Source organism: Tigriopus californicus, chromosome 7, assembly GCF_007210705.1.
Source record: "Tigriopus californicus strain San Diego chromosome 7, Tcal_SD_v2.1, whole genome shotgun sequence".
NCBI classification, from domain to species: Eukaryota; Metazoa; Arthropoda; class Copepoda; order Harpacticoida; family Harpacticidae; genus Tigriopus; species Tigriopus californicus.
Genome location: NC_081446.1, coordinates 12371945 through 12399642, shown reverse-complemented (window position 1 = coordinate 12399642; position 27698 = coordinate 12371945). Strand labels below are relative to the sequence as shown.

The window sequence follows — 27698 nt, the reverse complement described above, 5'->3', positions numbered from 1 at the left end:
TGTTCTGTTTCAGCGTAACTAAATGCATCTAGCACTATATATCTTTTGTTGAGTCTATGTCCCCACCACAATCACCCAATCTTTTGAAACGTGGGCAATATTTTGCTAAATATACCTCATCAACCGTATATTCAAGGTCCAACCAACTTTAATTCTTTGGTGGATGAGATATTATAAGAAGAGGAAGTTATGTAAAATAATTCGTCTTGAAGTGTTGGATACTCATGTATAGAAAAAGTTTAATCGGACATTTTACAAGCAGATAACCGTTATTACATTAGTTGAAGGAACGAATGAAAGACCTAAAATTGAAGCTACATTTTGACGCAATAGTTGTAACATTCCAACAATGTACCAAATGTCTAAGCGAACTTACAAAGATTTCGATAAACATTAATTTGCTGAAATCGAAACCCAAATTTAATCCTAGTCGGAAAAATAGATCATTATGATGAAAAAATATGAAAACAGATTTGCTCGATTCTCCCCATACCTCCCACCAAATTATATAAGTTTAAAGATGGCTTGAAAAATATTCTCTCGCTGCCCATGGTAAAGTTTTTATCTTAGCCCTGTATCGTAAAAAAAAGATTTCGTTAATGATATTAAAATAATAACCCGGGCAAAGTTGAATTGAATCCATCCGTGAACAAATCTTAAACGAACCACATTTATAAAAGAGGTTAAGATAGTTCCCACTTTGATGTAGTGTAATTTCCCGTTTACGGGATAAAGAAAAGGAGAAATTGGTCAGATCCCATCTACAGCTGCCAACATACATTTTGTTTCATAATTACATTGTATTTAAAAGGACAAGACATGGCCAGGCAAGCAATTCATTCAAAGGCCACATTTGCTATAAAGAGCAGCATGAGATTGGATTGTCAGTCCATGAAATTTAAGCTGGACAATGACCCTTATACTTTGGAGCATTCTGTGCTATTGGATAAGATTTAGCTAAAACCATTTAGCAAATGTTCCAAAAAATTCGATCGGGCCATGATTTGGCAATCGAGTCCTTATATTCCACAAGGTGGTATTTTAAGTGGCGGTAGTACATTTACAGATCCAATGGCTTTCAAAGCCAGTTCGGATGTCGTTCAGATGTCTAGGAAAATTCCCTCTGAGGGTTTGAATCAAGGGACTGGGGAATGGATTCCCCTCATAACAGCCTTAATGGGTCAACATTCTGAACATTACATTGGTCATTTTTTCACGAGTGAAGTGTTTAAGGGGCTACTATTTTTTAATTTGGAGAGATCCTTTCAAAATAGGAAGTTATTTAGTTACAGGAATACAAGTTTTTGAAAATTGAATATTGTTTATTGCGCCGACTTTTCATCCTTATGGTCACATAAATAATACACATTATGGAAATGGTGAAGTAATTCGCCACAAACATTACAGGTGCAATGTTTAGTTAGTATAACATGGTATTCCTTCATACCACACGTGAGGTTGTGGTCGCTGTCTTAAACTTCCCCCGTAATCACCCGTCTATATTGAGCATTCAAAGGAAGGCTCCAAATCATTCGGCTTCGCCAGAACGTAGTCGGAATAGTTGAGATGATATTGGGGACTTCGGCGGGAGAGAAATTATCAAACAAGGGGAGCCACAAATCCTTAAGACCCTACTGTAGTTTAAGGGCGCCAATTCAGCCAGGCACGATATTATTAAGCCATATTTGCAAGGGTTAAGTCTGAGCTAGTTGGTGTGTGATTGAGTTATTGGATGCAAATGGTAAGCCTAAGTACCTTTTTAGGTATTTGGAGAATGGAGATTGGACATGTTTTTTGACGATTCCTTTCCCAAAATAAAGTTTTCACTCAGTTTTCTAGATATCTTTAATTCTTGACACTAAAACGCAAAAAACGGGCTGCCAACATTGTACAATTCAATACTTGAACTGTTCTATAGGGTGAAATAACCATTATCCACCATTTCCAAAAACGCCCGGGAAATCCGATGGCCAATTTGAGGCTCATTGCTCATTGTAACCTTGGTTCGATCATTGTGAATTTGAGCAAATTTCTCCATAGCCTCTGAATCGGCGAAATCGCCAGGCAATTCTTCAGAGCCAATGGTATCTTCTTTCTTAGCCAATATCAAGGGCAAAACAAGTAATGACATCATAAATCCGAAGAAGGAGCATTTCTTGTAATCAGCCTTTAACTCGCTAAAAATAGAAGTAAAATGATCATCTTATAAGCAAGCGAAACCATAAATCCAGTCTTTTGCAAAGATCTTTGCCTTGCCAAACCAAAATCATGTTTTTCTGTGGAAATCCTACCTGAGGCTTAAGACACTTGGATCCTCGCCCAGTTCCTTGAGAGATTTGGTGAGGCATTTGTGATAGTAGTCCATGATCTCATCCATGTGAGCTTGCCGAAGCTCGGGTGTGGTTGACATGTACAAGAAATAGGACAAATCGATGGTTGGGGAGGCCCATTTGGTGAGGGCCAAATCCAATAGACAAACCTCAGTAGGCTTTTGTCCGTCGTATCTGATTGGTAAAAGGAGCATATAGGAACAACTGAGACGATGACTAAAACATTCAACCAAATCTTACTTGAACATCATATTATTGAACCATGGGTCACCATGGCAAAGCACGTTGAATTTGCAAACGGTGGGACCGCTCAATTGGTCTCGTAGGGTTAGTGGATCGATTACGTCTTTAGCGAATCGTTTGTAAGATTCCACATATTTGTGTCCATCTTCACCAATATTTGAGAAAGTTAGAAAAAAGCCTTCGGCTAAAGTATCATTGAAATGCGCCATAATTTCGGCAAAGTAGTCTTTGGTTTGGATGGGGTCTTTGTCGACGATATTCTCGAAGCCACCGTATTTGGCCTTATAAAATGCATGTGAGGCTGCATGGAATTCTCCCAGAGACTTCATCACTAATTTGACATGATCCAAGTCAAGCCCAGATTTCTTATTGACGGGTTCAGAGAAACCCATCTGACCGAGATGTTCCATGATGATCATGGAACTTTGCACAACTTTTTCTTTAGGAATGTCCTTATTGAATTCGCCATATACAAATGGACAAAAGCCCAACTGAATGGCTGAGCCTTTTTTGGTGATGAAGTCCTTCAAGGCAGGGATGACGTCTTGATAAAATCCCAACTCTTTTTCTTCCATATGAGTCATTCGAAGCCAATCAAACTTGGTCGGATCATCCAAAGGTACTTTGGCCATCCAGTCGTAAGTCTTGGGTTGGCCTTTGACCTTAGCTTCCAAATGGCAAGCCACCACAAGGCCAGAGTAGTTTTGACCCTTTTCTGCACCAGATTTCAACTCCACTTTATCCAGCTGAACATCCTCAGTAGCTTCTTTCTTCTTGAGAATCTCCAAGAATTTGGCTTTGGTCAATGTCTTGTGCTCCATTTCTTCTTTTGATAGAGTATGTTGTTATCACAAATAAGGACTAAGTGAATATTCATGGAATGCAAGACTTTTATGCACGGCTTGTATGGGCTGATAATAGTATTATTTGTTTTTCGCAGATTTAAAGACTTTTGTGGCCGTTGCCACCTCAATCACAAAGCAATTAGCCAAGAATTTGGTTAAAAACAATCCAGATTGACCAATTTAAGGACACATAGGCGACCGTAAAATGCTGAATGGGGTGCCTCTGGCTGAAGCAGAGCATTCGGCAGTTCAACAGCTTTCAAATGCAGATCGCAGAATCATCGCTTGCTGCAACTGAAAACCATCTGCCACTGTTCTTGACTTTCTGCTCTTTGATTCAACAATAACTTTAGGCGTACTCTACAAAGAAGAAACGCAACATATGTTAAGTAGTTTAAGATAATGATTTCTAACATAAAGGAGATTGATTCCCGCATTCTGTATGAGATAAATCTAGCCTTTCTAGCTTACTGGTAAATCAGCCCCTTTCTATTTCGCACCACCATTGGCTTGATTCCTCACCAACCAAATCCAGACAAGAACCATTGTGCTACTCAAATATTGTATTGTTACCTTCATAGCTTAAATGTTCGTATCTGCGGTATTCCTCGAAGGTGAGGCATGAGATAATGATGACTGTGGTAGGGCACAATAACCTCCCGTTTAGAATCATCCATGAAAGAGCGAGAAAGTTGAACGCTATCATGTGACTCCCAAAACATCTACCGTACGGCCCATGTACCTATATGTACACTAACTCAAATGCAATCTAGTTGTTTTTGTTTGTTTTCCCTTAATCAGAAGCTAGTTCACTCGCTTGGGCTGTCATCGAATGCTCAATCTTCCAATAGAAGGACATTTTCGCTCTCCATCACACGTATCATGAGTACCTATCTCACCCTCGAGTATCGCGGTGGGTTCGTTCATTTAAGCAGCATTTGATATCTGAGGCTGAGACTTGGCTGGACCGTAAGCTAGCTAAGGGTTGCAACATGGAAAGCAGATACTGTGCCTAGCGACTTCTTGAAATGTCCTCAGAAGAATCAAATTTCTAATTCGCTCAGCCGAGGATGATGAGGTTGTTAAAGAAAATTTCCTTCGTCTTGATATGCTTGTGATGTCCATTTAAAGTGCTAAAGAAGAAACTCATGGAACCAATGTTAACAAGTAATGAAGCAAATGCTTCTTCAAATAAATTCCAACCTCTTTCGCTTATCTTTCATTTCATCAAGTGTAGAGTGAATTATGTTCGAAAACAAAGTATTTTTACCTTTGAGGGGGTATATTTAAAAAAAAGAATAGGTACGTGCCCTTTGATACGTTTTCATAACAAGGACATGACGCAACATAATTTGCATAACTACCTACTATACTGCTCAGTATAAAAGTACCAATCAACTTTGAGTTCATGATGAACATTATTTGAGGCGAATGAATGTTATTAGTACTTAGAACCGAACAGAGAGATTGTAGATGAAGAACGTTCAATAAATAGTATCCACTTGTTGCTTTCAAAGTGAACCTGAGCATTTCACCAGTTCTGGCTAACCCTTGAGTAGATCAGAAATTTTAGTCAAACACTTGTCCAAGTCTGACTTGAAGGATGCTACCGGATCAATAAGTCTTATTACGTATTCCTTACGAATATTTGAGGGCAGCGAATTGAACAATGAAGGAGCCCGAGAAAAAAGAGAGTTGGACTTCATTGTTTTAACTAGCCTGGATTCTCGAAGGCTTGAAGGTGCTCTCAAAACGCACATTAAGCCTTTATGTCATGGTTACTTCTGAAAAAGTACAATATCAGTTGCCTCTCGTACCTTCTCTGGACACTGCATAGTCCCAACTTCTTCAATCTCTCCCAATACGAGGGGATTCCATTCAAATTTGCATCATATTTGTTTACGTTCCTGGCCACTGCGTTGGAAATGAAGAACAACTCGATACCTCTTGCAGCAACGAAAATCATGGAATTACATACGTGCTCTTTAATGCAAGAATTTTCAAAAAATCACTGACTCTCTTCTTTTTAAATGACCCTTGATGTTTTTACTTTGTGAGTGCCCATAAGCTTTCAAATAACAGAATTGAGTTTCGACAAGAGCTGTTGGAGACATCAAATTGCACAAGGCATCAATCCACTCATAATCAATATTCTATGGTCATTTCATTTTTACGGCCATCTTTTTCGTCAAAAAGTAAGTACTTAGGGGCTTATTATGAACATCCTAGACGGGCAGTTTTGACTCGAAAGTTAGACCCATGATTTAAAACAAACTTATTTTAAATGCAGCTTTTCAACGTTTCTGACGCCCCATATCCCAATTGAGGACATTTGCCAAACATGCAGATGGTGGGTCTGGAAGCGCGTTAATTTCAAATCTTTTTTAAACATTTTAACGTTCGACGCTTTCTGTATTAGAATGGAGACAAACAGAGCAACTGGTCCCAATCTGTTTATGTGGGCTAGTCGAAAACAACAATGTCCATACACCTGAGATGGGCCGGGATATAGTTGATGAAAACTGTTGCAAGATGTTAAAATATTAAATTAATATATCAAAATATCATATAAAATATCAAATCATAAAAGTTAAAAAAACAGAAGTTATGAAAAACAGTATTTTAACTGCGTTGGATCTAAATTTTGTTTTGATAAAACAAGCCCTCAAGCCTAAAAGCTTGCCTGATTAACAAACTTCTTTGACTGAAAACTTCAAGCTGTAGCCGAACCGTTCCTTTTTGGTGCAATAAAGGAAGGCCAAATTTACAAAAACTTGTGACAAAAGCCAAACTTTCATTAGGGATAGTAGTAAACTAACATGCCTTCATAAAGTTGGTAAAAGCCACTCAAATGAGAGTTCTTGAAAATGTTCTGAAAGAGCGCGATCAAAAATACTGGCAACAAACCAATAATTTGGCGGTTTTAGTACCTATTCCTTACAGACATACGTACAACGCCCTTCCCGAAATATTAGTTGTTTTTTGACACTTGACAGCATTTTTCACTTGAATATAGAACTATGAGTTGTGTGGTATATTTGGGAAAATTGTATATAATTTTCAACTATGTTCTCAAAAATTCTAAAAATGCATTTTGGTTGTAGCACTACTCTAGCATATCTATCTAGGAGGCAACCAAACTAAGGCAAGAATCTTCTCCCCATGTGACGTGAGTCCTAACCCCGGCGGCGGTGGATGTAACGCTTTCTTTAGCATAAATTGGAGTGACCTTTGAAATGGCCCATAAATAGGGTTTTCTAACTGAAAACAAAAGTAAAAGAAATGCTGTTGTTTGCTCTTACGGTCTGAAATCGGACAAAACAACATGAACCAGAAGAATGCAAACTTTCTTATTTTTTCCGGGTATTATTGATCAAATATGTGTTGGCAAAATTGAATCTTTTGAAGATCCCCAATAGTGGCTAGCAAATTAGTCATTACTCTACTTCAAAACAGGCTTGCACAAGTTTCTTGATTGTGATTCCCTTTCGCAAAAAGGCTTGCTTATTATTCAAATTCCTTCCGAATAGTTTGATAAGGTTCTTATCTTAATCAAGCTATTTCAAAAGGGGGTTTAAAGCTCAAAACTCGCTATTGGTCTGGAAACTCATACGGAATTATAGATTACAATTAATATAAATAGCCATGTGACGTACAAATGTCTTAATTGTCAGATTGAAGAGACAAAACCACTGATATATTGATGTAGGATTTTCGCCAATGGGCAGAATTTGGCCACACTACTATTTTTTATTAAGTAAATTTCTACTATGTTCTCAAAATTTTTAAAAACGCTCTTTGATTTTAGCATTACTGTAGCCGGTCGTTCTAAGAAGCAACCAGAATAAGGCAAGCACCTTCTCCCAAGGTGACGTGAGGCCTAAACCTAGCGACGGATGAGACCCAGATTTTAGGTTCAATTTTAGAGACCGTGCGGGTTCAACGTGCGTTTTGAGAGCACCTTCAAGTCTTCGAGAATCCAGGGCAGTTAAAACAATGAAATCCAATTCTTTTATTTGGTGGTCTCCTTCATTGTGTAATTTGCTGCCCTCGTAGGGAGTATGTAAGTGTTGATCCAGAAGCAGGGTTTAAATCAGACTTGGACAAGTTTTTGATCAAAATTCCTGGTCAACCTTTTTTTCAAGATTTAGACGTGTATGACGGCCAAGGTACGTTTTTATAGGATACAATGAGGGCGTAACCTCTCGACAGGATAGCGGGAAAACAAGTCGGAGGAGAGAGAGAGAGAGGACAAGGTTGTCAAATACAGTACACGATCTCTCTTTTGTATGAAGCATACAAATAAATAGCAATATTATCCTCTCGAGGTGCTTAGTAAATTCGCATACACATTAAGCGTGGGGGAAGGCTCAAAAAGGCGTAAAAAGTTATTACAAAGTGAAATAACCGTTTTCAACCATTTCCATAAATCCACGGGAAATCCGGTGTCCAATTTGAGGCTCATGAATCATTGAAGCCTTAGCTCGATCACTATGAAGTTGGGCAAACTTCCTGGTAACCTCAGGATCAGTAAAATCACCAATCATCTCATCTGAGCCCATAGCATCTTCCTTCCTGGCCAGGACAATGGGTAGGACAGCCATCGACATCATGAATCCGAAAAAAGAGCATTTCTTGTAATCAGCCTTCAATTCGCTAGAAAAAATATACAACACATTGTCAAACAAGGCCTGAAAGCTGCATTTTTAAGCCTGATAGCCTTCATCCATACTCTTAATTTTACCTCAGGCTAAAAACACTTGGATCTTCGCCTAATTCTTTGAGGGCTTGGCTGAGGTGTTGGTGATAGTACTCCAGGATCTCATTCATATGGGCTTGCCGAAGCTCGGGTGTGGTGGACATGAACAAGAAAAAGGATAAGTCGATGGTGGGGGACGCCCATTTGGTGCGAGCCAAATCCACCAGACACACGTCAGTGGGGTTTTGATCCTCATATCTGCGAAGCAAAAATAACATTGAAGCATAGTTTGAAACGGTCAATCCAACAGATCTTACTTGAACAGCATGTTATTGAACCAAATATCTCCGTGACAAAGGACACTAAAGCGGCAAGTGTAAGGACCTGTTAACTGATTTCGCAATTGGATTGGATCTATCACATTTTCAGCGAATCGTTTGTAGGATTCCACATACTTGTATCCGTCATCACCAATGTTCATGAACCTCTGGAAAAACCCTTCGACCATGGTATCAGTGAACTGGTTTAACATCAATGGATAGTAGTCTGTGGCTTGAAGGGGTTCCTTTTCCACAATTTTCTCGAGTTTGCCATGCTTGGCTTTGTAATACCCACGTGAGGCCGCATGGAAATTGGCCAAAGCCTTCATGACCAAATTGACATGCGCTAGATCAAGGCCAGATTTCTTGTCTATAGGGTCGATGAATCCCATGTTACCAAGATGTTCCAACATGATCACAGAACTTTTACCGCACTCTTCTTTAGGAATATCCTCGTTGAATTCGCCATAAATGAATGGGCAAAACTTCAACTGAATTTTCGAGCCTCGCTTGGCAATAAAGTGCTTTAAAGCTGGAAGGAGATCTTGATAGAAGGCCAATTCTTTTACCTCCGTCTTCATTAACCGGAGCGGGACAAACTTGCTTGTATCATTATAGGGTACCTTGGCCATCCAATTATAGATCTTTGGCTGGCCTTTGACCTTGGCTTCCAAGTGGCAAGCCACAACTTGGCCGGAGTAGTTTTGTCCGTCGTCTGCCCCACGATTCAGTTCCACCTTGGTCAATTGAACATCCTCGGTGGCTTCTGTTTTCTTGAGAATCTCCAAAAACTTGGCTTGTGTTAATGAGTTATGGTCCATATTGTTTTTGAAAACTACCCCTGTTGCTTCACGTTAATGGGATGTGAACACTGACAGACAGTCCCACGAATGGGATGTCTTTTATCTCGTTGACTGTTCAATATTCAGGCATATTCAAGATGATATGTTTGCTTTGCGTACAGTAAGTGCGCTTTAACAAGAGTTGTCCTCGTTCTTAATTTAGGGGTAAGTTAAAATAAGTAATCGTGTGTTGCATTTTGTAAAAGAGGATCAAAAGTTGCCGTCAACATTTTTGAATATTGCTCTTCCAAATTAAATGATTCAAACTATCGCTAATGTGTTACAATGGAGCAAAAGTATGGACAAGGTGACCAGCCTAACTCCACCATGCTTGGAAAGAATTTGTTAATCATTCAATTCCACCAGTTTGTTTGGATATTTGGAAAATAGCCCATGATAGCAATAACGTGTCAAAGCTGCATCAAAAATGAGATTTTTTTGAATTTTATAACACAACTCTTTCAATAAATAGAAATTCAGATAATTTGAGATGCACGTTTGTTGTATTGTTTGTCTTTGCTCTTGCTCTATTGCATACGTTTATACATCTAAAGATAATGGTGACAAACTAGATTTTTCACTCCTTTTCCTGCACTTTACAAGCGTAATTGAAGTAATGCGGAAATAAATGTAAAAAGACATGCCTCTCTTTACGGGAAAGAAAAAAATATATATTGGGTGCAGGCTGTTGAGTATAAATAAAACTAAGATTCAAAACTATTTTTGAAACATTTGAGAATTCAGAACACTCTAAAATATTGCTAGTTACCTAGTATTAAGTATTAAAGTATTAGTTGTATAGCAAAGGTCCAAAAAACAAATGAGCTTTTCAAAATCTCCTTCAGTAGGCTGGATGTTTTAACAATATTTCTAGATTTCTGAGCACTTATGCCAATGCGATAATAAAAAGATAATATTACTTGGAAATGTGATAACATTTGTGATTGCATCCCAGGTCTGTATCTGTAACAGGCTCCTACCAATCTATTGGTGTGGCTGGCGTCTAAAGATACCTTGCGAAAGGTGGAAAAGAGAAACGAACCGGCTACCTCCCTTACGTTTAGACACCATGATTACCACTTTTCTCAACGGGTTCTCCCAGTAAAGTTCTATCTCTCTAACTAGCAGCCTCTTCGAATTTTTTTTTTACCTCGAGAAAATTGATTTATTCTGGAGCCTAATTGTATCATACAAGAGTAAGTTGGCAGTTAAAGAGGAGATTGCTCGTTCACAAATAATTGAACCGATCTGAACCCCCACATTGTTCTTATGCACTAAAGCCAATTTTCACTCGAAGAAAATGTATGTCTATAGACAAATCAATCATCAAATTATCAAGACTTATCTCAAGGTCTTTTATGTACATATCAATTTATTTATTTTTGGAATCTCGGCTCTTTGGGAATCACAAGTTTATTGCGTAGGTTCTTGATGCAATCAGGACAAAGCAAATGTACAATTTTTCAAGTCAGTTCTAGTTCAATCGCTTCAGATATTTAATGAGGCTATAACCTAGTTCTAAAAACGGGCACTTTTGTTCTCATAGTGGCCCATAGATGACCCTGTACCATGAAAGGTCGAGGCTGTAATTGACACTAAATGTAAGGGTCCATAATTTCTCGACCTTTCATGGTACTGAGCCATCTCTGGGCCACTATGAGAAACACAAAATTGGCCGTTTTTAGAACTAGGTTACTCGCCTCATTGTTGGAGCACATTCGAATCCTTAACAAATCTGACAATTGGCAAATTTTAAATGGCATTGTTGTACATTATCGTGTCATTTCAACCCACAATTACTTCGCCTCATATTCTTTGATGAGAGATCTGGTTGGCTTTTCTTCAGGGCGCCCACGCAAAAAGTGGCAAGAAGGTTCTTATCCGGATTTGAATCCGTCATTGGTCCGCCATGTTTGCCTGGCAGAATGCCTGCACATTCTTTGAGATGAGGCACGAGCACCACCTTCTATCCAACAATGGTCCTGCTCAGGGTTATGACCTTCTCTTCGGGCTTGAAGAGTACGGAGGCAACTTTTTGCCATCAATGCCCATGACCATGATCTGGTGGGAATGTTTTGTCATGCAGTAGCTCTGTACATTACATGTAGTTCCTCCGAAGTGTCAATCATTTCGGAGGTTAACACAACATCCAGTGTGAAAACCGTCTTTCGAAGGTTGGAGAAAATCTTGACTTGGGCGCCGAGGCTTTGTAGGAACGAAAGGTTCGGAAATCTTAGAACGAATGCTGTTTATTTCTGCTCTCCTTTCAACTCGTTATCCGACGAGCCGTCTGAAGGATTTAAATTTGCAGGGGAGTCATCTACATTGATCACGTGAGCACCTGGTTTTGCTGAAGCATTGATCGCATTTTGGGCTTCGTTGCAAAATTCTGTTAAAGACAGAGTGATGAGGTGAGGTCTTATTGCTAAACGGATCTCAGATGGCAGCCGCAAATATATCGCTGTTTTCATGCAGGGATTATCTGATTCCTCCATAAGAAACTGCACACGTTGTCCGACCTCTCTAGGACATGTGGAGGACAATGAGGAAGAAGCTAGTTCCATTGCCTCAATCCAACGATCAGCTTTTGATTTTCCACACGCATCCAACAAGGCAGTTTTTAATTGGGAGTAGCGATCAAGGACCTCATCCCCCAAGGATATAAAACGATGCACCTTGGCTGAGGTGTCGCTGTCTAAAGATTGAACGACGTGGAAAAACTTAGTTGAATCGTTTGAAATGTGCTTAAGACGAAAATTTGCCTCAGCATTTGCGAACCAACTGACTGGATTTGTGGTCCAGAAACCCGCCAGCTTTAATGCAACGGCATTTAACGATGCGGGAGAAGCGTTACTTAATGATAAAGTGGAGACGGCAGCAGCGACTGCTTGTGAAATAGAATCGATGAGGAGCGAGTCCGGCTTTTGATCACTAGGGCTGGCCGCATTCTCCATGACTACGGTTCAAAAAAACGGGGTCACCAATTTGTAGGAACGAAAGGTTCGGAAATCTTAGAACGACTGCTGTTTATTTTTGCTCTCCTTTCAACTAAAAAGTCACCACATGTAAATCGGAACAATTCAGTGATGGCTTACGCCATCTAACAATATGTAATCAAGAAAATGAGCTTATATGCTACAGCTTCCTACGCTACAAGAAATCTGGTTTACGTTTTGCACTTCAGAGGGCGCTTTGTGATTTAACCTAGAGCTACAGATATTCGGACATTTAGGCAAGCTCTGGTACCAGCAAACAAACGTGCCTGCCATTGCCAGTGGTGCAAAATTGGCGTTTCAAATTAGTTTTAACCAAACTTGCATCACTGAAACTGGTACCAGCAAACAAACTAACCTGTCAGAGCTTGCCTAAACGTCCCCATAGGGCGATTTTTCTTTATAGCCTCATTACGCTGGACGCAATATGATTTACGTTTTACACTTCAGAGGGCGCTTTGTAAGGCAGCCTCTACCAAATAAAGGGCTGATTGGGCCGATTCCTTTTTATTGAATTATAATGAGTTTGTGTTGCTTTTGGCTAATTCTATCAAAATCTTATTTTAATTAATGGCCCGGGTCACATAATGTCCGGAAAATAAATTGCTTTCAAGGCAAGGCAAGAGCAGTTTATTTAGCAATCTACCGTGCCTCTTCCCGTTTTCTTTGGGCCGTGTGACGATGCAAGTAAGGGAACTTATTGAATTCTAATTTTTTGGCCAATATTATCAAAATGTTTTTACTACTTGTGACCCAGGTCATGTAATGTCTGGAAAAGAAATTAAGTTCATGGTACGTTATGAGCAGTTTGTTTAACATCTTACATATTTCGTCTGGGCTCTGGGCTCTATGACGTCAGAAATGAGGCGGGCCCATAGAACTTTTGGTATCGGAGGACTTTCTTGCAACAGTTGTCGTGTCGTGTTTTCATTCGTCTCGATGGATAGCTGATGCCTTAGGATTCTAACATATGATTTTAGATGAGGATTGTTGTGAACCGCAGTCCTGACGACTAAATTGAGCTGTTTTGCCCTGGAATTCCTGGAGGCCCTAGATCTCATGCAATACATTTGGAGTCCTATTTTGTCGCGCACACCGCTTCCCTGTGGCTTTTCAGGGAATGCACTATTGTTAATAGCGTTGTAAATGTTAAAGGTGGTGACTCGACTGATGGCAGCAATCGTTGGTGCTATTACTGAATTAATTTCTTGATCGGAGGAGATCTGACGAATCTTTTATTTTGCCTCTTTTTCGGATCCATTTTCATTAGATCAAAACATGTGTTTAAAAAGGTATTTTTTCGTCTGCTGAATCAGTTAAACCTGATAAGTCTAGATTAAACTTTCTTTGCTCTAAATATTCACTGAGTGAGGTTTGACGGTTTAAAATTTGCTTCTGTTGTCTGTATGCGTTAGAATTATAGCTCTACTTTACACATCTGGTGTTACTGTAAAACGTTCATACCCTTTATCCGTCAATATTCTTGAACTACTTTTCAAGAGGTTTGTAAGAGAAAAGGTCACTTTTTTATTCATACCAAGGATGGTCTATTTGAGAGGAAAAGAGCCGTTTACAGAGTGAAATATCCAAAGTCGACCATTTCGAGAAAGGCGCTAGAAATTCTTTCACCAATTTGAGGCTCGTTGGTCATCATCACTTTGGTGCGCTCCGTGTTCTTTCTATGGAACTCATCCATGTACTCTTCATTACTAAAATCGCCGCTGAATTCATCCGAACTCATTGCATCTTCCTTCTTAGCCAAGATCCACGGCAAAATCATCAACGCCATCATGAATCCAAAGAACGAACATTTCTTGTAGTCTTTCCACAACTCGCTATAAAAGAAAACTTGGAACGTAAGCGGGCTCAATGAAACACCACGTAAGGGGATAGCATACTATACAATTCTGTAACTCGGAACAATAGTTTCCATATCAGATTTTACATACATTTTGTTTCATCTTGTAGGTCTCAATCTAAGCCAAGGGTGACAATGCAAAAAAGTCATATACCTGGTTGATCTCGTGTACTAGTAACCAAATTCATTTATTAAGGATGTTCCGCCCAATTCAACGAGCATTTTGAAAACTAAAAAGAAAGGCATTAGTGTTGCAGAGGAGTCTAACTAAGAGAGGCAACTCAAACATGGCAAGAATCTTCTCCTCATGTGTCTTTGGTTCAAATCCTGGTGCCATAATCTAATATTTTAAGCGAGGATACGTGTTGGAGCACTTGACCTTGTCTCCTAGCATTATTTGCCTCCGAGGGCGGGATTCAAACCCACGCCCTCTGAGGAACCATGAGTTGCCTCTATGGGGTTCATTAGACCACTTGGCTACCATGATTTTCCACTTGGGTTCGTTCACAACTTTTTTTCAAGGGTCAAATTTAGACGCAAACGGCCCCCATAGATGGAGCATCAATCTGATACGGCCTTTATGAATCTAGTACTCGCCAATTAGTGAAGAGGTTGTAGGATTGAAGTTAGTACCTAAGACTGATGACGTCAGAATCTTCTCCCAATTGTTTCAAGGCGTTGGTGAGGGTTTGATGATAATAAGCCATGATCTCATCCATATGAGCTTTACGAAGCTCAGGCGTGGTTGACATGTACAAAAAGTAAGATAAATCAATGGTTGGAGATGCCCACTTGGTGAGTGCCAGATCCACTAAACAAACATCCGTCGGTGTTTTTCCCACGGGCCCATCTTCATATCTAAGAGCCAGGAGATGTGACATCAATGAATGGACCCAATCATAATTCGATAACTCACTTGAAAAGCATGTTGCTGAACCAGGGATCACCATGGCACAGAACGTTAAATCGACACACTTCAGGGCCAGTCAATTGATCACGCAATTTCAGCGGATCTATTTGTTCTTTAGCGAATCTTTGGTAAGCCTCTACGTACTTCTCGCCCTCGGGACTAGAGTTTGCCAAAGTGTTGCAAAACCCTTTGACTATGCTTTTGTTGAATATTTCATTTATGGCCATCATGGTCTCACTTGGTTGGGCACACATGTAGTCCCTGGCTTGAATTGGTTCTTTCTCCACCATCCGGTCTAAACTGCCATGTTTGCTTTTGTAAAACGCACGTGAAGCTGCGTGGAAATTGGCCAAGGATTTCATCACTAATTTCACATGAGTGAGATCCAGTCCAGACTTTTTGTGAATGGGATCAGTGTATCCCATATGAGCGAGATGTTCCATTACGATCATGGAACCCATAACACAGTTTTCTTTGGAAATTTTGGGATCAAACTCACCATAAACAAGGGGGCAAAATCCTAACTGAATGTCAGAGCCTTGCTTGCGAATAAAGGCCTCCAAGGCTGGGACAAGGTCTTGATAAAATCCCAACTCTTTCTGTTCCATAAAACCCAATCGCAACCACTGGTATTTGTCTGGGTCGTCTAAAGGGACTTTGGCCATCCAATTGTAGACCTTGACCTGGCCGTTGATTTCGGCCTCAATATGGCAAGATACCACTAAGCCAGAATAGTTCTGGCCTTTTTCAGCCCCGGACTTCAAATCCATCTTGATGAGCTGGACATCCTGAGTAGATTCATGTTGCTTGAGAATCTCCGCAATTTTTTCCTTGGTCAATGCCTTGTGTTCCATTGCGATTGGAGGAGTCAAAAGAGTTGATGTTTCCGAGTGGTGAATTCATTGATAAGTAAATGCAAATTGTGAAATTGACCCCCTCATTATAAGGTTGGCCTATCTCTAGGAGAAAATCCTCCCCTCGGAATTCGGATTGCACATAAGTTTTTTTTACTAGAGAAGGCATCACGCTTACATTTACTACTGTTGATTTATCATTACTGCGAAAAGATGTGAGGGTAAATGTCGTAGACATGTTTATTCCCTGATATTACAATTCCAATCCAACAAGGTGCAAGCGAGTTCCTGTCAACCAGGAAATGGTTTTTCTTTTAGACCATTCTTTTGGCCTTTCCACACATATTCATGACTTTCAAAAGGTCGAGTTTCGAGATCCTAAGGGCTAATTATGACCGACAGGCGAGAAATATAATTATCAGAGACTGTTTTGCATCTAGGCATCTCTTTGAAAAGACTGAGTGTACTGGACAGTCAGGCTTCATTGAAGGTCGTGGAGGACATCATCGAGTCAGATGTCATCATCGACTTCATCAAAAGAATCCTACCAATTGAGTGGTTAAAACAAAAGTGACGAACGGAATCAATGCACCAATGAATATAAAAGCCAACACCCTAGAAAACAAACAAAACACAATTCTTGTTCATTGTAGATTGTGGATCAAACTCATTTATGATTCGCCAAGTGTAGGGTTTGCTAGATTTAGCCGATATGCCTTGACAAAGGCAAATGAATGATGCAAGATATGATGGGATCTAAACGTGTTTTAAAGATAACAAAGTACGCAATCTAGCTCATTTTGCTATTTGTGCTGGGCAATACAATTCTAGTTACACAATTGATACCACGGTGTAAATAGAACTCGAATCTCCAACACAAAAGTCTAATCATTTTTAATATGAACAATTATTGACTTTAGGGCTTTTCCAGGGTTTCCAAAAATCTGAACTATTCCAATTCTGGGGACTTGAGTAAAGACTATTATTGTACGAATACCTGGATTCAGTATTCGATAAAACGAGCTGTGCTAGTGAAGACAGAAATGAATAGAAATACTTGAAACAAATTCAGATAACGGCTTCTCACTCGTACGTCAAGAGAGTTTTTCAGGTTTACGTGGCTAATGTGAAACTCTGGAAGTGATATATGGCATTCAATCGGCGTTTTTGGCATCCTGACAATCATAATGCTTATTCATGAACCATGGTACATATGCAAAGGTACAGCGATGGCACAACGATGTCAAAAGATACAACTTTCATATTTGAAGGGCTAATCAAAATTGGCTCCATCCCCACGGTTTTGGGTGGAATTTGTGGAAACCTTTGCCAACCCTAAAAGTTGTGCTAATTTGCTAGTACCCTATCTCATCACTTTAAGAAGCCAATTGGTGATGTCCACTTTGATTCAGCGTATTAAAAAGATCTTATTCCAAAAAAGTCTCTTTAGCTTTTATGGAAAATATAGGCTCTTTACACTCCATAGGAGCGAAGAGTTAACATACTTTTAGGACTAAGATTTGATTACGTGTTTGTTTGTTGCAAGGCTTTCAAATGAGAAAAACGGCATTTATCAATTCAGAGACGAACTTGCTTGTTATGTTTTTTTATCTACGTGAGTAGAAAGTAGAAACGCTAGATTATGATATACGTATAGCTCTATAACATCATTTTTTGGATTGACAAAGGCTTAGCATATGCAAATGGAAACAATTCTTATATCTGTAAAGGTGGGTTGATATGGGCAGAATTCATTTGAAAATGAGTCCTCACGCCAAATTATCAAGCAAACCCTTAACAGTTGTGATCTTAAAATGAACGAGATTAGCACTTCACCCTCATCAATAATCTGTTAGGAAGGCCTATTTTTCGATAGTTAAGAAAACAACCACCCTCTGGGTGGAACATAGTGCGTCATGTTTTCTTTATTGTTATGATTGTTCTTGAAACAATGTCAAACAAGAAATACAAACTCTCATCATAAAAGAGTGCATCTCGGTCGATTGAACCAACCAGATATATTTTCGGCAAATATATTCGGGCAGCAAACGCAGAACCTCTCGCTCGTCTGAAATTCATCCGGGATACTTACCAATACCCAAAAGCATTGTCCTAGAGCTCTTAAGCCTCAGTATTCCCACAACTTTGATCATCAGTAATCATTGTCGATAGGGGATATATTTCTTACGAAAGGTCAAATGTTACAAAGCCTGAACTCTCAAGCGAAAAGAAAGCGAACTGAGTGAGGAAGAACCACGCCTGATTACCAAATACACTTGTGGCTTCTTGTATTGAAAAACCGTTCAAAACCTGTTTTTTCTGCTACATTTTGATTGAACAAACGATTTTGATAGAGCAACTGAAACGAATTGGAAGTTGGTAGAAACCGATGGGTCGGATGGACACCATTTTGGAATGGAGCGTGCTCATAACACAATGACAAGCGTACTCTAAGGCTCAGATTGTAAAATTAATAACGTAAGAATCAATAATTGCACAGGGGTTGTGCAATGGTGGGCGTTAGGAAATGGTAATGATATCAAAGATTTAGATACAATGGCCTTGGTTTATGGTGTTTTTAGATGACTAAATTTGCTTTCTATAAATTCAATGCCCATTTTAAACTGTTAACCTTTTGAGGTTCGTGGTGGTGAATTCGTGCCTGTCCGAGGGAAGTATGATTTGAAAAAGAAAACACATGTATGGGGAGAGAAAAAAATGAAACTTTGAGACAAAGGAATGAAAATGCATACTTAATTAGCGTCAACTTGACCAAAGATCAATGGACTTTAGGATCTGGCCATTCTAACCAAAAGCTGCTTAGGGTTAGCAAAAACCAAATTCAATCAAATGGAGCCTTAGAGCGTAAAATATCCGTTGTCAACCATTTCTAAAAATCCATTGGCGATGCAATAGCCAATACGAGGCTCGTTCTTCATCATTATCTTGGTCCGCTCTTGACTCATTTTATTGAAGGCCTCGACGACCTTGGGATCAGAGAAATCTCCAGTAATTTCATCCGCTCCCAATGCATCCTCTGGCTTGGCCAACATCGAAGGAAGGAACCACAAAGACATCATGAACCCGAAGAAGTAACATTTCTTGTAATCAGATTTCAACTCACTATGAAAAAAACCCGATGAATTTCTTGACATAGTGTTTACAATTTCGTTTTACAATTCAACCTGAGAGTTATTACGGAAGAATCCTCTCCCAATTCTCTGAGAGCGCTAATAAGTGACTGGTGGTAGAACTCCAAGACTTCATCCTCATGGGCCTTTCGAATCTCGGGCGTGACTGACAAGTACAAAACGTAAGAAATGTCAATGGTGGGTGAGGCCCATTTGGTCATGGCTAAATCCACCCAACAAAGGCCAACCGGAGTGCCATTCTCATACCTGAAGTGATTCAAGCCCAGTTCGTGTCTCTGATTAGTGTAAAAGCTTGAGAAATTGTCTTACTTGAAAAGCATATTGTTAAACCAAGGGTCGCCATGACAGAGGACGTTGAATCGACAAGCATCAGGTCTGGATAATTGATCCCTTAGTTTGATGGGATCCATCTTGTCTTTGGAATAACGCTGATAGGATTGGACAAATTGCTCACCATTGGGATCAGAGTTCGCTAAGACAGTTAGAAAGCCATCAACCAACCCATCATTGAACATGCTCATTTGCTCAGACAGGCTCTCTTTTGGATTTGCCATGAAGTAATCTCTGGCTTGAACAGGCTCCTTTTCCACCATGTTATCAAGGCTACCATGTTTGCTCTTATAGAAGGCATGGGTGGCTGCATGGAAATTAGCCAATGATTTCATCACTAGTTTTAAATGGGCCAGATCAAGCCCCAATTTCTTATTGGCCGGTTCCTTGTAACCCATGTGACCCAGATGCTCCATTATGATCATGGAACCAAACGCACATTCTTCTTTGGTAGCATCCTCTTTGTAGTCTCCATAAATAAAGGGACAAAAGTCCAACTGTATATTGGAGCCGCGACTAGCGATGAAATCGTTCAAAGCTGGGACAAGATTGTCATAGAACATGAGCTCTTTCTTTTCAAATAAAGTTCCTCGAAGCCAGTCAAACTTATCCGGATCATCGATGGGAACCTTGGCCATCCAGTTGTAGGTCTTGGATTGGCCTTTGACTTCGGCCTCTAAATGGCAAGCCACCACCAGGCCAGAGTAATTTTGGCCCTTTTCAGCTCCGGGTTTCAAATCCATCTTGATAAGCTTCACATCCTGGGTAGATTCATGCTCCTGGATTATTTTGAGAAACTTTTCCTTCGTTAAAGATTTGTGTTCCATTGTGTTTTTGACGACGAAAATTTGTGGATTTTGTTCTTGAATGTACCTTTGCAAACTAAATTTACCTCAGTGGGTCAAAAATTAGGTAAGAATGTCAAACCAGGATATCATATCTCTCCCGCAAAGACCCTCCCCTTAAATTTCAGAAATTTGACGGAGTATCATAACGTCATCAACAAATTGATTTGTGAACCCTTACATCCCTTCCTCACATCACAAATGAATGGTGTGTGCTCTATTCCTGAAAAAGACTTGGATTTGAACCCATGACCCCAAGCACAAATCGGTTGACCGTTATTCAAATACTCCTTTGCACTAACAAGGACGACGTCATCACTGGACAGAGACGATAGGGTGGGGGAGACGTAACTTTTGTCCAAATCAACCGATTGCATTTTCCTTCACACAAGCACACTGTGACATGAAAGTGATTGCCGGTTGGGGTTTCACATTTCAAATTATGATTAATGAGCGATTTATTCAAAGTTTTCAGTAGCCCGTGTGGCCCCCTTGCTTCTTGATCACTTTTTGGATCCTGTCTAGCACACTCTTTACTAGATTTTCTAGACAATTTGGCTTAAAAGTAAACCATTTTCCTTTAGCTGTTTTCTTAGGGCACTGACCGAAGTCGGAGGGGGGAGTTTGACAACAAATTTTCAATCGGATTGATGTTTGTGGAGTTACCAGGCCATTCCCCCTTCCTCCACTAGGGTGGAAAATTTGCATTGAGCCATTTGACTTTGGAAATAGATGAAAGTAACATTCGTCACTCTATAGAACATTTTTCTAGTCCACGAGTGTCCAAACTTTGCGGTCCTTGGTAAATTTTAACCACGCAGTCCGCAAGCGAAGGGTCAAGTGAGGATGGCTAGGCCTGACGCCCAGTTCAGACTTCATACAGCGTTGAACACTCTCTCAAGAGACTGGGTAACCACATCTGGTAAGATTGGTGGCTAATTTTCTTGTAAACTTCCACCTTTTCCTAACACTTTCGACAATCTTGGCAACACGAGTGAGCTCGGTTGACCTTCCAGACCAATGTCTGTTTTCCAAGGAATCTCCGGCTCTTGATCTCTTTAACCAGCCATTAATGGATCTTACGGATTCGCCAAGACCTCTGGCCACCTCCTCTTGGGTCTTACCTGCTTCAACCATGCCCACAGCCTTTGCGCGATCTTCAATTTTGACCATTTTTCAAGTTACTAGACATCAATCTCTGGTAATCAATTCTGAAAACAATAGATTATTGAATGAGTACTCACAAGGGTTTTGATTTCAAAGGAGCTTTAACAAGTTACTTAGGACTTAGTTATCTTGCACTTTTGCCAAGAGTGTTATTATCAAGCTTCAGCCAAAAGTACACGAGGAGCAATGGCGGGAAATTCGTACCCAGAAATTACTTTCGTCTCACCGTGTAGGACTTTAGTTGGTTCAAAAAGAGTTCGTCAATTTTGACCGAAATCAAACGTCTTTGTCAAGGGCAATCAATGAGCTCTAGAAATGCAGTAACACATGGGCACAAAGTGCCTTGCTTAGCACCATCTTGGTAAGTGTTGCATGGCCGAATGGTGGTTGATGACTAGATGTTTATTGAACAGAGAGGCGGGTATAAATACAAAAACATGAAACTTTTGAGAGTTATGTTAGAAGGTGAAGGGTGGGCATAAAAGAAACTATGGATGACTAAAACAAGAATACAACATCTCCCTTCCCGAGGAGTAGTGGTGCGCAGGAAAGGAACATTTAACATTTACAAATACGACTAGAAGGAAAACATGACTAGATATCTGGGTAAGTGAGATCTCCCGGGAAAAGTGGCTGGCTCCGTCCACAAGCTCAGTGGGAAATGGTTGCTTTCATCCACGGGCACAGTGTGCATCGGTTGCGTTCATCCATGGCACAGGTAGCATTGCTTCCTTTCATTCACAGGCACAATGGGAATCGGTCTTTTCATCCACTGACACAGTGGTCATTGATTGCGTTCATCCATGGTGCTGTGGGCATCTGCTTGATTCCGCATTGGGGAGAGCCTCTTGCTTGATCCCAAATTGGGGAGAGCCTTTTGCTCGATCCCGCATTGGGGAGAGCCTCTTGCAAGATCCCCCATTTGGGAGAGCCTCTTGCTCGATCCTGCATTGGGGAGAGCCTCAACGCAATAGCCGAATCCTACCGACTGCGCAATCTTGCATGGCTGTGCGGTGGTTGATGATTACATGGTTATTGTCCAGAGAGGCAAGTACATATATAGGAAAATGAAACTATTGAGAATATTGAGAGAATGTGAAGAGTGAGCATAAAGGAAACTATGGATGACTAGAATAAGAATACAACATCCCCCTTCCCGGGGGAGTAATGGGGCACAGGACAGGAACATTTAACATTTACAAATACAAGTAGAAGGATTAACATGTCTAGACATCTGCGGAAGTAAGATCTTCCTTGCAAAGTGGCTGGCTCCATCCCCAGGCTCAGTGGGCATTGGTTGCTTTCATCCACGGGTACAGTGGGCATTTCTTCCTTTCATCCACAGGCACAGTGGTCATTGATTGCGTTCATCCATGACGCAGTGGGCAACTGCTTGATACCGCATTGGGGAGAGCCTTTTGCTTGATTCCGCATTGGGTAGAGCCTCTGACTTGATCCCACATTGGGGAGAGCCTCTTGCTTGATCCCACATTGAGGAGAGCCTCTTGCTTGATCCCGCATTGAGGAGAGCCTCTTGCTTGATCCCGCATTGGGGAGAGCCTGTTGCTTGATCCCGCATTGGGGAGAGCCTCTTGCTTGATCCCACATTGAGGAGAGCCTCTTGCTTGATCCCGCATTGTGGAGAGCCTGTTGCTTGATCCCCAATTGGGGAGAGGCTCTTGCTTGATTCCGCATTGGGGAGAGCCTTTTGCTTGATCCCAGATTGGGCAGAGCCTCAACGCAACAATCGAGTCCTACCAACCGCGCCATGTTGCATGGCCGGATGGTGGTTGATGACTACATGTTTATTGTACACAGAGGCAAGTAAATATACACGAAAATGAACTATTGAGAGTATTGAGAGAAGGTGAAGAGTGAGCATAAAGGAAACTATGGATGCTTCCTTTCATCCACGGGTACAGTGAACATTGCTTCCTTTCACCCACAGGCACAGTGGGAATCGGTCTTTTCATCTACTGACACAGTGGTCATTGATCACGTTCATCCATGGCGCAGTAGATCTTCCTTGCATAGTGGCTGGCTCCATCCCCAGGCTCAGTGGGTATTGGTTGCTTTCATCCACGAGTACAGTGGGCATTTCTTCCTTTCATGCACAGACACAGTGGTCATTGATTGCGTTCATCCATGGTGCCGTGGGCAACTGCTTGATCCCGCATTGGGGAAAGCCTTTTGCTTGATTCCGCATTGGGGAGAGCTTCTTGCTTGATCCCACATTGAGGAGAGCCTCTTGCTCGAACATGCATGATACCTGCTTGATACCGCATTGGGGAGAGCCTCTTGCTTGATCCCGCATCGGGGAGAGCCTGTTGCTCGATCCCCCATTGGGAAGAGCTTCTTGCTTGATCCCACATTGGGGAGAATCTCAACGCAACAGTCAAATCCTACTGAAACTATTGCAAGTAATGAGATAAGGTAAAGAGTGAGCAAAAAGGAAATTATGGGCCCTCACTGGTCTGAGTTTGAAATGCTCATAACTTTTGACACAGATGTTTGATTGATATCAAAATTTGCTAATCCTTTTTGAGGCTGCATTTGAGTCAGGACGTTTGACGAGAAATTAATTTGATTGTTTGAAATGAAAATTACTCATTTTCCCCCACCACCGTAGCTGTCCAGTGGTAAAGTCGTTCTTGGCACTAATCAGGGATGTCTTGAGTTTGACCAAGCAATTATTCTTTTTGTGGTTAGATGATCAAGCATTGACGAATCAAATGCTATGTAGAGAAGATGGACACCACTAAGAATTTGAGCCATTGGAGTCTTCCTTACCTTGATAGTGTGCCATTTTAGTTTCCCATTAACCCACATTGGTTATTGCAACGAGGGCCGTTGTTACACCTTTTACCTTTTAAGACGTGTGGTGGGATGGAAAGGGAGTAATTTCTCATATCGTGACTAATGGTCACCCCTATGCTCAAGAGAAAAGAGATGAGACAATTTGGTCACCCTAAAACTCCGCAGCTAACTATATCCGGAATGTTATTTTCCAACCATTAAAAATGAGGCAATGTTTAGCTGTTAAAACAGGTGACAAAAATATGTCCATGAGTTAGTGAAGTACCCATGAGGCGCGTGAAAGAACTCAGAATAAAGAATTTAAAATACAGCCCTATTTAATGATTCATCGGAAAGGTCTAAAGGTCCTTCGACATCATCCCCTGGTAGGTCTTTATGGAATGACAGTGGGTCGGAAGAAGCCAGGATTCAGGTGATACGGAGAGATTTGGATTTGGTGGACGAATCCGAGAGCAAGATTTCGTAACACCAACGTGCAAGAATTCCGCAAACTGATGAAACTTTGACGTTTCCGGTCACAAAAACCCAATGGAAAATGACCATGATCTGATTCAATATATCAAAGCGACACCTTGTAATCTGTCACATCACCATGTTCTACAGAAGGTGTCGACCAATTCGTAAAAGTTGTCATGCTCTCAAATGGGATGTATGGGGTAGCCAAGATAATTTTCAGATTGACTTGGGTCCGTTGATGTTTACTAACCACAACATGGGCATCCTTTTAAATTGACTTGCCAGAGACATTGGAAGTTCCAAACGTACAAGATATCCAATTAAAAAATGAGAAAGTTTCTAAAAAAAGTAGACATTCATGCACGATTGGCGTGTACTTTTTCTTCATACATATATACATAAGTATACGCAACAGTCGTGCTCTCTTATTTATTTCTCTCCCTATCTCTCTCTTTATGAGATGGCCAATCTTGATCTTGAATAAAACAGACGTGCAGATATAACCCTCCGTGTAAATTCGATTTAGGGGTGCGTACTTCTGACGTAACAACGATCAGCTTAATGTTCGCAGAGCACTAGTTCACAGGAGGAATAAAATGGAACTTTTAAAATATGAAATAAGGCTCAGTCTTAAAGATTTTGTCTCTTGGTAAGGACGCTCAAAGATGATTATTGGACATTTTTACCAAAACCCATTTTCATACAAGTTGAGTAAAGAGAAAGTTACAGCACTCCAAAATCTCGAAGAATTTGACACGACAAGATTCATTTTTTTAAAGGAGGGGCTTAATTGAACTAAATTTAATATGATTTGTAAGAAAAGTGTGAAAATGCTCAGTTGAGAAATAGAACTCATAAACTTTAGAAAGTGCAATCTAGTAAGTGTGTTTTTTCTCAAGAATGTTTTAAAAATAATTGTGTCATCTGTATCCTTAAAGAGTAAAGTATCCGTTGTCAACCATTTCCAAAAACCCACTGGCAATGGAGTATCCAATACGAGGTTCGTTCTTCATCATAATCTTCGTTCGCTCCCGATTCCTCTTATTGAAGGCCTCGACAACCTTGGGATCAGAGAAATCGCCTGTGAATTCATCCGAACCCATAGCATCTTCTGGCTTGGCCAACATCCAAGGAAGAAACCACAAGGACATCATAAAGCCGAAGAAGGAGCATTTCTTGTAATCGGATTTCAATTCACTATTGAAAAAGAAACATAAATTATGAGTTTCTCAAGATAATTTTGATAGTTTGAAGAGAATGATAAACTGTTTGTAATTCCACCTTAAGCTTATAACAGATGGGTCATCTCCCAACTCTTTCAGAGCATCAATGAGTGATTGGTGGTAGAACTCTAAAATTTCATTTTCATGCGCCTTTCGAATCTCGGGCGTAGCTGACAAGTACAAAACGGAGGCAATGTCAATGGTGGGTGAGGCCCATTTGGTTAATTCAAAGTCAACCCAACACATGCTGGTTGGAATTCCATCCTCATACCTAAAATGGTTCAAGCCCAAAGCGTGTCTGCGGCAGTATAAAAGCTTGAGAAATTGTCTTACTTGAAAAGCATGTTGTTAAACCAAGGGTCGCCATGACAGAGGACGTTGAATCGACAAGCATCAGGTCTGGATAATTGATCCCTTAGTTTGATGGGATCCATCTTGTCTTTGGAATAACGCTGATAGGATTGGACAAATTTCTCGCCATTGGGATCAGAGTTCGCTAATACAGTTAGAAAGCCATCAACCAACCCATCATTGAACATGCTCATTTGCTCAGACAGGCTCTCTTTTGGATTTGCCATGAAGTAATCTCTGGCTTGAACAGGCTCCTTTTCCACCATGTTATCAAGGCTACCATGTTTGCTCTTATAGAAGGCATGGGTGGCTGCATGGAAATTAGCCAATGATTTCATCACTAGTTTTAAATGGGCCAGATCAAGCCCCAATTTCTTATTGACTGGTTCCTTGTAACCCATATGACCCAGATGCTCCATTATGATCATGGAACCAAACGCACATTCTTCTTTGGTAGCTTCCTCTTTGTAGTCTCCATAAATGAAGGGACAAAAGTCCAACTGGATATTGGCGCCTTGACGGGCGATGAAATCTTTCAATGCTGGGGAAAGGTTGTCATAGAACATGAACTCTCTTTTTGCGCATAAAAAACCTCGAAGCCAATCAAATCTACTTGGATCGTCAATGGGAACCTTGGCCATCCAATTGTACGTCTTGGATTGGCCTTTGACTTCGGCCTCTAAATGGCAAGCCACCACCAGGCCAGAGTAATTCTGGCCCTTTTCAGCCCCAGATTTCAAATCCATCTTGATGAGCTTCACGTCCTGGGTAGATTCATGTTTCTGGATGATTTTGAGAAACTTGTCCTTGGTTAAAGCTTTGTGTACCATTGTGTTTCCGACTGAAGTTTTTTGGATCTTGGTGATATTGTTTGGCCTTGAATGTTTTTTGGGAACTAAATTTGCCTTATTGGGTCAAAAATCAGGAAAGAATTTGAAACCAAGATAACGTATCTCTTCCCCAGATGTCCTCCCCATGTACTTCAGGAAGTTGATTAAGTTTCATTCTTTCATCACCCAACTGATTCGATTACCAATTTGTGTAGCAAACCCCGACTTCGTTCCTAATTGATTGCATGCTTTTCTTGAATATTATAATTTTCAAATGAAACGAGAAAGTGACAATATGCAATGACACTAAACAAAATATGAATAACGAAAAGATTTGTTATAATTTTTTTTTTGAGATATGGCAATTTAAGATATTGCCAATCGAGTACTGAGTGACGTCTCAGACTTTGGATTTTTATGCATTATGCTTTCGGTTGGTACGCATCCCCAATTGGGTTAAAAAAAATGCAGCATGCCTAAATAGAATTGAAAGAGCGCAGAGCAGTTTCACGCAAAAAATTGCTAATAAGAGTTATTGAAATTATTCGGATCGGTTCCAACTCCGGCAACTATACAGCGTCCAAAGAAGACACTAGCAATATATAATTATCTACATATTTAAATGCCTTTGTC

The 27698-nt window shown here is 40.5% G+C and overlaps 3 protein-coding genes across 3 annotated transcripts; all 3 read right to left on the bottom strand.

Annotated features, from left to right (window-relative positions):
• Window positions 1-1827: 1827 nt before the first annotated feature.
• LOC131883584 (uncharacterized) lies at window positions 1828-3460 on the bottom strand. Its single transcript, XM_059231086.1, has 3 exons — window positions 2571-3460; window positions 2292-2504; window positions 1828-2177 (listed from the first exon to the last, which is right to left on the bottom strand). The coding sequence occupies exons 1-3, from the start codon at window positions 3392-3394 to the stop codon at window positions 1913-1915; spliced, it is 1302 nt and encodes a 433-aa protein (XP_059087069.1). The 5' UTR covers window positions 3395-3460; the 3' UTR covers window positions 1828-1912.
• Window positions 3461-7406: 3946 nt separating this feature from the next.
• On the bottom strand, window positions 7407-15951 carry LOC131883497 (uncharacterized). The gene is made up of 7 exons (XM_059230980.1): window positions 15047-15951; window positions 14764-14988; window positions 13847-14107; window positions 12375-12379; window positions 8435-9284; window positions 8163-8375; window positions 7407-8074 (listed from the first exon to the last, which is right to left on the bottom strand). The coding sequence occupies exons 1-7, from the start codon at window positions 15892-15894 to the stop codon at window positions 7810-7812; spliced, it is 2667 nt and encodes an 888-aa protein (XP_059086963.1). The 5' UTR covers window positions 15895-15951; the 3' UTR covers window positions 7407-7809.
• Window positions 15952-18056: 2105 nt separating this feature from the next.
• On the bottom strand, window positions 18057-27274 carry LOC131883496 (uncharacterized). The gene is made up of 6 exons (XM_059230979.1): window positions 26218-27274; window positions 25943-26155; window positions 25595-25858; window positions 19356-20258; window positions 19080-19292; window positions 18057-19017 (listed from the first exon to the last, which is right to left on the bottom strand). Exons 1-6 carry the CDS (start codon window positions 27063-27065, stop codon window positions 18753-18755), a joined length of 2706 nt encoding a protein of 901 aa, XP_059086962.1. The 5' UTR covers window positions 27066-27274; the 3' UTR covers window positions 18057-18752.
• Window positions 27275-27698: the final 424 nt, after the last annotated feature.